We start from the raw sequence: 12,830 nt of genomic DNA on the forward strand, positions 1-12,830 counted from the left end.
CTTAACAGAAATAACTTCTATATAAGTATAGATAAGAAAATGGTAATAAAAAAGAAAATTAATTCAATTTATCTGTCACCAACTTTCCCAAAGGGCAGAGATAATGACGTCATTAACTGCTGAAGAAGAAATAGAGGACCATGAGCATGGTCTTGGGAGAAAAGTAAATGCTCTCTCAGTTTACCTTTACATTTAAAGCAAACAAAAATTCAGTTTATAGAGAGCCTGTCTAATATAATTACTGCTCTAAAGAGCTAAGCTAAAATTTTGTTTGCAGTGTTTCCACCTGTATTCCAGAAACAAAGACTAATCATTTGTTCCTGTTCTAAAAGACACAAATACAAACAAAAGTGACTCGAAACAGTAAGGTAAGCAATATTATATTGGTATGAACATCATACAAATATTTTAGTATTGCTAATCCTAAAATTATCATTACCCACTAACACTTCATCTTCCCCTTAAGTAGATGCTATTTTGTACCAACATATCTAACATGGAGAGTACTGTCTCATAAAAATGAAACTCCAAGGCAACTTTAATAGCAGATGAAATCAGAATAAGGCAGTCATGTTAGCGTTGGGGCAAGAGGCACATGTCCACTAAGGCCCACACTTACCTTGTCGAGCGGATCCTGAAGACTGGTGGACGCTTTATAGCCAAGCTGTAACAGCATTGCTTCAGCAGCATTTTTTTTGGCTATCTTTTTATTGGGTCCTGTTCCAGTCGCAACTTCATTGCCTACCTTGACCTATTGAGGTTAAAGAAATTCATGACAGTGTGTTAGCAAACGGGAAGCCCTTACAGTATAAAGCTCTGCCCAGACTAAAGCATAGGAAGGTTAGTCCAAACAAAACAGAGAGATAAAATCTCACTCATATGGATTTATATACACAAGTGAAAATATACATGGGAACATATGAAAATATACAGGGTCCTCAGACCGTGGCCGCCCCCTCAGGCCCCCTCCTCCACGACTTTTTGCCTCCTTATATATTTTTGGTATTTTTAAACCCTGTACATTTTGATTTTTTAAGCCATACTCATTTAAACAAATAAAGTAAGGTTTATATCAACACAGGGTATGTCTCTACATTTAGTACTCTTTATTTCCAGTAGTAAGCTGAGGAAGTAGAATTTCACATTGCTGTCATTTAAACAAATGCTCAAAGTTTATATGCGTTTATATTAGGGCTGGGAGCACTGCTCCCTGGTAGAATATTTGCCTAACACATATAAGGTCCTAGGTTCAATATCTAGTATGGAAAACATCTTATTAAATAGTTCCTAAGGAGAATTATTATATTAGGCTGAGTATAAAAGTGTAGTGAAGAAAAAGACTTCCAAGTGAGGCTAAGGACTTAGGAATTCCACTCTCTGATGTCTCCTCCATAAGATGCTGAGCGGTATCAACACCTCCCTAAACGTCAAACTCCTCACGAGCACAGCAGGAGCAACAACTATGTCATTGTTGCTTTGGAAATTAAGAAATTCTATGCCAACTACAATGCTTAATCAATCATAGCTGATTAGTGAACAGCAAACTTCCCATAACCTTTTGTAAGCATAAATATAGTGTATACACACACACATATTTAAATATATATGAGCCATCTGTACACACGTATTTTCTGAGTTAGACTGTTTTACCAAGTCATGTCTTAGTACCTGACTGTTTTCTCATGTACTAAGAGAAACAAAATTATAAAAACTAAACTGAAAAGTGGAAAGACAAGGAGCAATCTACAAAGCGACATTAAAATAGTGCTGTTCTTGCAGAGGACCCAGGTTAACTCACTAGCGTCTCAATGGCGGCTCACACCTCTTGAGTCTCACTCCCAGGGGTGTGGAGCCCTAGTCTGCAGGCACACATATAGTGCAGGCAAAACACTTTAAACATACAGATTATAAATAAACCTTAGTATTAAAAATACTAATATATGGAAGAATGTGGCATGCAGATTTCAGACAATGGTGATATAATGCTTTTGGTGTCCAAAAAATCCAATCTATAAATTCACCAAATTCCTATCAAAATCTCACATGTGTTTTACACTACTTGACAACCTGATTCTCAAGTTTATATAGTTAGGCAGAGTGCTAAGAAGAGACCGGTTCTGAGGAAGAAGAGTAAGGCACAGTATGTCTTCTCATACCTGAACTTTTATATAGCTACCATAAGAAGGGGGCAGATAAATTTGCACATATTAAATTACTTTTGCTCTTTAAAAGATACCTAGGGGCTGGAGAGATGGCTCAGTGGTTAAGAGCACTGACTACTTTTCCAGAGTTCTGAATTCAATTCCCAGCAACCGCATGGTGGTTCACAACCATCTGTAATGAGATCTGATGCCTTCTTCTGGTGTGTCTGAAGACAGCAACAGTGTACGCACATAAAAATAAATAAATAAATCTTTAAAAAAATACTAATAAAAACTGGTCATGAGCTCAGGGTCAGCTAAGCACTAGCTACACTTGTGAGAATCTGTGTTTGAGGAACCTACACAAGGCATGCACATGGGTGTGGTGACAAGCCTAGAATTCGAGCCTTGAAAGTGGAACAAGAAGGTATTCCCAGAGCAAGCAAGCTCTGAGTAGCCATAGTAGGCAGTTCTGGATTTGACTCGGAGACCCTGCCTTACCGAATAAGGCAGAACACAAACAGTCATTATTGTTCCTGTCCTAGAGTACAGGTTCCTGCCTGGCACCTGTAGTTGAGTATAACCATTTATAATTTTCAGTTTTATTTAAGCTATTATTTCTATTACTACCTTTAAGCTTTAGTAAATTAATCATTTTTAAGAAACAGGATCTACAACACAAAGGCAACAAAATAAAAACTTAAACATAAGTATGCCAGTGATATGGTAAAGGGATGTGCTGCCCAGGATTTCGGTACAGTTGCTACAGCACATGGAACTAACACACTGACTACAGAGCTGCTGCAAAGCTACCCCCTACCACACAGTTCAAGCCTGTCCAGTGTTGTGAGAGCTATCAATGCTGCTGGCTGGTTAGGCTTCTGTGTGCTAAGCTGAGCAGCACTGCAGGAGTGGACACACTGGCGGGCCCCTTGCAGGAGGGGCGTGAACTCAGTCCCTGCCCTATCAGTGCTGGCCTGACCCTGACCTCAACACAGCACTATGAAGATGCACTCCCACCCTTAGCCATGCCCCTTCCTGCTGTTTTCCCAGGGTTTGGCTTGTTCCTCAGATTCACCAGCCCTCACACAGTTCTGGAACAATTGTTCCTGAAGAGATTAAACCAGCTGAGTCAAAAGCCTCCTCCACTTCTTGAGGGGCTGGAGGAGGGAGTGTCAAAAGGCACTCACTAAAGTAATCAGAAGCCAAAGATCATGGAGCCCATATAGATGCTGCCCATCTGCCTGCTTTCACCTGCCACGCACCCCTCAACAGCTCCCTCCAGTATCCACTGCTTTATCCCCACATACTGTCTCTGCATACCTGATGCCCTTTCAACCCAGGCTCCTGCCCCTGGACTTGGCTGCAAATGTTCCTATCCTGGAACCAACTGTTTATCTGTGTCTGCCAGATTTCCACGTGGCCTATTCTGTTCCTTCCTAAAGATGTCTTTCCTTCCTATTAGGTGTTTCCCAGACTCACCTTCCCTCCTCACCCATCCCCTGCCTCACACAACTTATTTTCATACACAGTTAATTCAATAGTCTTTGAGTTGTGTTCTAGAGTGATTCTCATTCCTTGCTAACAAACATAGTGGTCATTCAAAAGGTCATTTGAGTATAAAAGTCAAAAATGTATAAGGGTCATCTTCCTACAAAACTCACAGATGCTGTAAGATCACAAATAAAAATCTTTACAGAAAATATTCATGTCTGAGCAAAGTGGCTCTCTAGTATGCTGTAGATGGTCAGGTGGTCAGGCTTTTATCTTGAACAAATCACTCTGTAATTTCAACCTTTCAAATTAACAAAATAGATCCTTGAATTCTTAAGAGCTAAGAATATAAGATCAAAACCATTACTGTGTTCTACTTAGTGAAAAGGCTCGCACAATGTTCTTGGTCCTAATGTCACACACAGGAGAATTCTTAGCTTTGAACCTCGAGGTTCCCAGCAGTGGTTCCCTATTACTACATTGTAAGTTAGCAATTCTACTAGAAGCTTCTGCGAAAGGAGAGCAACAGCTACGTAGGAAGTGTTTAGGACAGCTCCACTATTCACCAATGCCTGGTGTCACACATGCACAGGAGTGCAAAACTTAGCTTACATGTGAGTGATTAATTAATTCAAGATTCCATGTTTGGGTGCTGAGATCTCTAAACACAGTTCAACACTTAGTAAACAGTCGTGATGTTATCTCTATTGTTTGAAAGCTAAGATCCTTGGGTTCGACTATAAAACGTTTCTTTTACCACAGAAAAATTTTAAAGTTCGAACATAATAAAGTATACCCTGGTTATTAGAGTCTTCTAATGAATATCACTGGAAGAAAAAAATTATAATTTTCAGAGCTATATACTAGGTAAGCCTGAAACAACAAAGTTAGAAGTTAGCTTTAGCTTTTCTACAGAAGGAGAAGGAAATCCAGAGAGGAGAGTGAGAAGCCCCAGCTGAGTGCATTGCAGCAAGCGTCTCACTTGCAGTATGGGGAACTGTTACACTGCTTCCTTCCCTCCTTTCAGTATCTGCTTAAAGATTTCTTTTAAATGTGTTAATGTCTGTATTTTGTGTCTCTTTGTATGCACGTGACTGCAACTGTAGGTGCCCAAAGAGACCAGACGTGTCTGAGACCTCCCACCCTCTGGAGCTGAAGTCACAGGTAGCTCTGAACTGCCTGTTGCGATGTTATTAAGTATTAAGAACTGAACTTGGGGCCTCTGTAAGAAGAGTACAGTCTCTTAACCACTTAATCACTCCACCAGCCCTGGATATGGTTCTTAATAAAAACTTAGAACCCAGGTTGCTCCAAGTCTATGGCTTGAACTGACAAACACAGATGTGTCTGAGCTGACCTGAAAAGAACAAGGCCGTTTGGGTGTTAAACCTCACTCCTAGCTCATACAGAGCACCTAGCCTTCAAGTTTCTTGGCTACACAAAAAAGATAGGTCTCTCCCTCAGTTCCCACTCTGCTCAGCTGGCCAGCTCTAATTTTCCAGAGTTCCATAACCTTATGCCCTTGGCCCATGTCCATACCCTGTATCTATCCTTCTTATTTTGTTTCTAATTTCTTTGTTTCTGGTCATAATAATGACTCACCCTGGCTGTAAAGTGCAACATGAGCAGTTAAGAGACAGACATGAAATGATGAAATGTGGTAAATAACCCATGTGAACTCCCAGGCCCTTTCAAATCTTACACTGCCCATCTAACACGTCCTTGACACCAGCCTGCTTCACCAAGCAAAGAGGCGAGTGTCCGAGAGGGATGAATGCCTCACAGTGGAAACACTACGAACCTTCCCAGAACCCGCCTGTCGTTGGCACATCACTGTGGCACATCACTGTGCCTCAGTCTTTTCACTGATTTCAGAAATATTTAGTATGAAGATTAAGAATACCTGCATTACGAACTCTCGACGGCGAGGCATTCCTCGTTCTGAGAGTAGGATGTAATCAGGCTCCTTTTCCTTTCTGGCTTGCTGGATCTGAGCCAGGCGGCTAATGGGGTTCATTCCTTGACCATAGTCGGGTCCAGCCTAAAACATAAGAAAAGCGTCAGAATTTTGATTGCAAAACTTATTAGACCCTGGAAAAGGCAGTTCTCTACCATATTCTCAGCCTAGCAAAACTGACTGAAAAGGATAAACCAGTCCTGAGAAAGATTTGTACTAGAAATCTGTAAAATGGACCCAACATTTAGGCTTCCATAGGACTGGGCTGCAGAGATAGTAGAGATAGAGTGCTTATGCTTTAAAAACTAGGTGGCCAATTCAGTGTGGGAGGTTGCTCTACATCCCGTGCTCACGAATAATGACAGATAGAAAGAAAAGGACCAGGTATGACATGAATTGTGAGCAAGTACTTTCAATGTGTAACTATAAAAAGATGAATTAAGTCTTCAAAACATACTTTTAGAACCTCCTAAAATGTATTAAGAAAAAGAAGACAGGTTAAAAAGTGATGAATAGATGTATCACAAGAATGCAAGGGGGAAAATGACTAAACTTAGTCATTAAAGCTTGGCAAATGCAAACTAAAACCATGGTGAAACATGATTACATACTCACCACCTTGGAGAATTTGAGAAGTCTAACAGCCACAACAGGAAAGAAGGAGTACTGGATAGGTTCATATCGACTGACACAAGCCAAAGTCATCAGAAAGGAAGTAACCTCAATAAACAAAATGCCCCTGTAAAATCCAGCTGTGGGCAACCCTGTAGGGCATTTTCTTAATTAGTGATTGAAGTGGGATGCCCAGCCCAATGTGGGTGATGCCAGCCCTGGACTGAGCAAGCCATGATGAACAAGCCAGTAAGCAGCACCCCTTCCTGGCTTCTGCATCAGCTCCTGCCTCCAGGTTCCTGCCCTGCTTGAGTTCCTGTCCTGACTTCGTTTGATGATGAGCTGTGATGTGGAAGTGTAAGCCAAGGAAACCCTCTCCTCCTCAAGTGCTTTTGATCACGGTGTCTCATCACAGCATTAGAAATCCCAACTAAGACTGGAGGGGAATAACAGAAGCTTGTTTGAGGCAAGGGGGATGGGGTGGTATAAGAGGGTGAGCTCACTATCCTAAACTAAACGGAGTCATGAGTAGCCCAAAGTATTCTTGTACTAGCAAAAAGCACAGCAGAAGGGATAGAGAGCTAGAAAGAGTTCTCTAGAGATGTTTAAGGGAGGTATCAAGAGGATTTGATGATTGTACCAATGAAAAGAAATCTCACTGCCAGACAACTGTTGCTGCCAGCCACTAGAAGAACACTGAAAGATTAAAGATATACAACAGAACACGACATGACAAATTGTGGGCCCTGAATTTGTGATTAAGCAATAATGTGGAACACATGATGGAGAATGCAGAAACAACTTGGGAATCATTTCTATAAAGACTGAACTGAACAACACTAGGTGCAAAGGAGAAACCAGGAAAGGAACAAAAGACCGCAAACCTCAGAGCCAGCATGATGGCTCAGTGGTAAGGTACTTGCTGCTCAAACTGGAGGGATGCCCTGAGCTCAATCACCATGAGGGGAGAGAACAGAATCCTCTAGGTTGTCCTCCGACCTCCACATATATGACACAATGTACACATACAAACAAAATAAGTTTTTAAAAAAGATTGTAAACCTTACAACTGCAATGATTAGGCTGGACATGAGAGCAATGGGTATGGTTAACTCTTACTAAGGTACTACCACAAGCAAAAACTGCAGGTAAAATAAATTATAAAGGGTCATTTGCAGAGTATGAGTGATCTGATTGCAGGAAGGGTAAGTATTAAATACAAAAGGAAGGTTAAATTAACAGGAAGCATGTCTTAAAATATCATAACAAATCATACTATTAAATGAAAGAAAAACAATGACACATGTGAGTCCATGTATAGATAAATATATAGTTTAAATGAAATTTTCACCTATAGGCTGACAGTGTTCCTTCCATGAGCCAAAGATCACCTAACAATACCCACAATATCAGGCATAAGAAGCCCTTTTTTGAATCGTTGTTCATAGTTGGCAAAGAGCCCCCCACAATGTTACAGACTGTTGATATTGTCCTTGGTTGTCAACCAGAGGGAAAAGGTAAGTTCTTATTGCTTATGACACCACCATGCATTGCAGACACAGGGTTCAGAGCACCTGAGCAGGAAGTCACCTGAATGCCTTCTCCCTGAGGACTAGCTTTCATGGCACTAGACAGAACTGCACAAGCTTCCAGAGGAGACAAGCAACAATTCTACCCAGCTATATGCCTATGAAGCACATCAAATGCCAGCATGACACAATAACTCTGAGGGTGCAGTAGTGGCTCACATACTTGGAGGTAACCAATAGCTCTCTAGTTGGACTTAGCATCACTGAGTACATGCTAAATATTTGTCCTTGTACCCATGGGTAAATGTAGTCCTCACTCCTCATCCAGGAAACTTCTCTTTACAACAGATAGAGGCCTTTACAGAAAACTACAACCAATGAAAATGCAGAGATGTGGAGCCCAGTCCCAAATCTACAAAATAAAGCCTGCACTCAAGGCTCAGGGAACACTGCAGAAAAGGGGACTGAAAGACTGTAAGAGCCAGGGGATCAGAGAGTTTGCTGTGAGACTGTATCTCCTAATGTCAGAAGCACTATCTACAAAGTCTCACCACCATGAGAACTACCATGAGCTGATCAAGGGTCAACAGACATGAGAACGTAGGTGGAGGAATGCCCATGAGGCCTCAGCCCTACACAAGAACCACTAAGGCCACTAAGGAATGCTGAGAGGGAAAAACAGAGCAGTTAATGAAAACACAGGGCCTGGGTTTGAAAGAGCAGGGAGGGCAGAAGGGAGGGCATAGAGAGACAAAAGGGAAGGAGAAAATGGCTTACTTATATTATAATCTCAAAAATAAAGAAAAAACTTTTGAAAAAAGTCACTGAAAAAAAGAAATTATGAAAGTAAGAATCTAATAAAAAGATTAAAAAGAAGCTGTGGATGAAGTTGCCATCATATATATGAAGAAGCTCAAATAAATCTGTATTTCCAATGAGAGACTTTCTGTAATGTCTATTGCTGTTAAATCTTAGGCTCTTCTAAGAAAGTCCCTATGTTCCATAGAACAACTATTGATACAGATTTTTTTCCTCTTAAATTTTTTATTATTTAAATGCATCTTAGCTCAGCGGATAGTCCCATGATCTATAGAGGACTCTCCACCCCACAGGCACCTTAGCACACTTAGGATCGCTGGTGAGTGGAACACAACATCTGTTTCAAAAGAACCAGGGGTGCTTGGGGACAGCTGGAGAAGGGACACAGGAACCCTGGCCAACAAGTAGCTCAGGTTTCTTCCGGTCAGCACTGGTCTACCTTGGTTTTGAACTAAGCGGACAGCCCCGTGGTCCCCAGAAGAGGTACCACTTCCAGGTGCTCTAACACACCCAGGATCCTAGGATCCCAGGATCCCAGGAGCTTGGTCACACCAGGGTCTCAGAGGAAGCTTGACTGCCAAGAACTCTGACACACCCAGAATCTCAGCATCACAGGATCACAGAATCATAGAATCACAAAGAAAGCTGGACTCTGAGAAGTTCTGTCTCAACTGGGATTACAGGAAGGACAGGCTCCAATCAGATATATCAAGGGCAGGGGACATTTGAGATAATCAGATGTCAAGAGGCAAGCATAAGAACAGAAGCAACAGAAACCAAGGTTACCTGGCATCATCAGAACCCAACTCTTCCCCCCATAGCAAGTCCTGGATGCACCATCACACCAGAAAAGCAAGATATGGATCTAAAGTCACTTCTCATGGTGATTATGGAGGACTATAAGAAGGACATAAATAACTCCTTTAAAGAAATACAGGAGAAAAACATCCAAACAGGTGAAAGAATTGAACAAAACTATCCAGTATCTAAAAATGGAAAAAGAAACAATAAAGAAATCACAAGAGGAGACAACTCTGGAAATAGAAAAGCTATGAAAGAAGTCAGGAACCAAACATGCAAGCATAACAAACAGAATACAAGAGATAGAAGAGAGAATCTCAGGTGTAGAAGATACCATAGAAAACATGGACACAACAAAGAAAATGCAAAATGGAAAAAGATACTAAACCAAAACACCCAGGAAATCCAGGACAAAATGAGAACCAAACCCTAAGGATAATAGGTACAGACAGGAAGGAATATTTCCAACTTATAGGACAAGGAAATATCTTCAACAAAATTATAAAAAAACTTCCCTAACCTAAAGAAAGAGATGCATATGAACATAATGAAGCCTATTTCCATGATGTTTGTAGAACGTTTTTAATATTTTCAACTGTTGATATCCAACAAGCCGAATAATTATTTTGATATATTTCATTCTTATGTCTCTCTTTTCATTTCTGATTTTGTTAATTTGGATACTGTCTCTCTTCCCTCTGCTTAGTCTGGCTAAGGCTTTATCTATCTTGTTGATTTTCTCAAAGAACCAGCTCCTGGTTTTGTTGATTCTTTGTATAGTTCTTTGTGTTTCTTATTTGGCTGATTTCAGCCCTGAGATTGATTATTTCCTGCTGGATATATTTGCTTCTTTTTGTTCTAGAGCTTTCAGGTGTGTTGTTAAGCTGCTAGTGTAAGCTCTCTCTAGTTTCTTCTTGGAGGCACTTAGAGCTATGAGTTTTCCTCTTAGGACCACTTTCACTGTGTTCCATAAGTTTTGGTATGATGAGTCTTCATTTTCATTAAATTCTAAAAAGCCCTTAATTTTTTTCTTTATTTTTTCCTTGACCAAGTTATCATTGAGTAGAGCGTTGTTCAGCTTCCATGTGTATGTGTGCTTTGCATTGTTTTTGTTGGTATTTGAGACCAGCCTTAGTCTGTGGTGATCTGATAGGGTTCATGGGATTATATCAATCTTGTATCTGTTGAGGCCTGTTTTGTGACCCATTATATGGTCAGTTTTGGAGAAGGTACCATGAGGTACTGAGAAGAAGATATATTTTTTGCTTTAGGATGAAATGTTCTATAAATGTTAGATCCAGTCGGTTCATAACTTCTGTTGGTTTCACTGTGTCACTGTTTAGTTTCTGTTTCCAAGAAACATTGCTGAGAGTGGGGTGTTGAAGTCTCCCACTGTGACTGTATGGGGTGTGATGTGTGCTTTGAACTTTAGTAAAGTTTCAAATGCCCTTTTATTTGGAGCATAGATGTTCAGAATTGAGAGCTCATCTTGGTAGATTTTTCCTTTGACAAGTATTAAGTGTCCTATCTTTTTTTATTTTATTCAATATTAAAATGGCTACTCCAGCTTGTTTCTTCAGACCATTTGCTTAGAAGATTGTTTTCCAGCCTTTCACTCTGAGGTAGTGCTGTCTTTGTCACTGAGGTGTGTTTCCTGTATGCAGCAAAATGCTGAGTCCTGTTTATATATCCAGTCTGTTAGTATCTGTCTTTTTATAGGGGAATTGAGTCCACTGATGTTAAGAGATATTATGGAAAAGTGATTGTTATTTCCTGTTTTGTTGTTGTTAGAGGTTGAAATTTGTTTGTGTGGCTATCTTCTTTTGGATTTGTTGAAAGATCACTTTCTTGCTTTTTCTGGGGTGTAGATTTCCTCCTTTTGTTGATGTTTTCCATCTATTATCCTTTGTAGAGCTGAATATGTGGAAAGATATTGTGTAAATTTGGTTTTGTCATGGAATATCTTGGTTTCTCCATCTATGATATTGAGAGTTTTGCTGGATATAGTAGCTTGGGCTGGCATTTGTGTTCTCTTAGGGTCTGCATGACATCTGCCCAGGATCCTCTGGCTTTCATAGTCTCTGGGGAGAAGTCCAGTGTAATTCTGATAGGTCTACTTTATATATTACTTGACCTTTTTCCTTTACTGCTTTTAATATTCTTTCTTTGTTTTGTGCATTTGGTGTTTTGACTATTATGTATCAGGAGGAATTTCTTTTCTGGTCCAGTCTATTTGGACTTCTGTGGGCTTCTTGTATGTTTATGGGCATCTCTTTCTTTAGGTTTGGGAAGTTTTCTTCTATAATTTTGTTGAAGATATTTACTGGCCCTTTAAGTTGGGAACCTTCACTCTCTTCTATACCTATTATCCTTAGGTTTGGTCTTCACATTGTGTCCTGGATTTCCTGGATGTTTGGGGTTAGGAGGTTTTTGCATTTTGCAATTACTTTGACTGTTATGTCAATGTTTTCTATGATATCTTCTGCACCTGAGATTCTCTCTTCTATCTCTTATATTCTGTTGGTGAGGCTTGCATCTATGACTTCTGATCTCTTTCTTAGGTTTTCTAAATCCAGGGTTGTCTCCCTTTGTGATTTCTTTATTTTGTTCTTTTTCCATTTTTAGATCTTGAATGGTTTTGTTCATTTCCTTCATCTGTTTGGTTGTTGTCTTAGTCAGGGTTTCTATTCCTGCACAAACATCATGACCAAGAAGCAAGTTGGGGAGGAAAGGGTTTATTCGGCTTACACTTCCATGCTGCTGTTCATCACCAAAGGAAGTCAGGACTGGAACTCAAGCAGGTCAAGGAGCAGGAGCTGATGCAGAGGCCATGGAGGGATGTTCTTTACTGGCTTGCTTCCCCTGGCTTGCTCAGCCTGCTCTTATAGAACCAAGACTACCAGCCCAGAGATCGTCCCACCCACAAGGGGCCTTTCCCCCTTGATCACTAATTGAGAAAATGCCTTAGAGTTGGATCTCATGGAGGCATTTCCTCAACTGAAGCTCCTTTCTCTGTGATAACCCCAGCTGTGTCAAGTTGACACAAAACTAGCCAGTACAATTGACCCCTTGTCAACTTGACACACAAACACATCACTAGTAAGCCTCAACCCTTACATTCTTATTCATCCCCAAGATCTAAACAACTTTAAAAGTCCCACAGTCTTTACATATTCTTAAATTTTCAATCTCTTTAAAATATCCATCTCTTTTAAAATCCAAAGTCTTTTTACAATTAAAAGTCTCTTAACTGTGGGCTCCACTAAAACAGTTTCTTCCTTCAAGAGGGAAAATATCAGGGCACAGCCACAATCAAAAGCAAAAGTCAATCTCCAACCGTCCAATGTCTGGGATCCAACTTACGATCTTCTGGGCTCCTCCAAGGGCTTGGGTCACTTCTCCAGCCATGCCCTTTGTAGCACACGCGTCATCCTCTAGGCTCCAGATGCCTGTACTCCACTGCTGCTGCTGCTCTTG

The 12,830-nt window shown here is 40.5% G+C and overlaps 1 protein-coding gene across 14 annotated transcripts in view; it reads right to left on the reverse strand.

Moving 5' to 3' along the window:
* Positions 1 to 12,830, reverse strand: part of Stau2 (staufen double-stranded RNA binding protein 2) — a 291,530-nt gene that overhangs the window by 140,333 nt on the left and 138,367 nt on the right. For all 14 annotated transcript variants that reach the window (XM_006495532.4, XM_006495528.4, XM_011238390.3 and 11 more), the window contains 2 exons: positions 5,539 to 5,676; positions 620 to 751 (listed from right to left, as the gene is read on the reverse strand). In XM_006495532.4, the coding sequence (XP_006495595.1) occupies positions 620 to 751; positions 5,539 to 5,676 (270 nt within the window). The remainder of the gene's footprint in view (positions 1 to 619; positions 752 to 5,538; positions 5,677 to 12,830) is intronic.

The sequence above is a fragment of the Mus musculus genome, chromosome 1 (assembly GCF_000001635.26).
Source record: "Mus musculus strain C57BL/6J chromosome 1, GRCm38.p6 C57BL/6J".
NCBI lineage: Eukaryota > Metazoa > Chordata > Mammalia > Rodentia > Muridae > Mus > Mus musculus.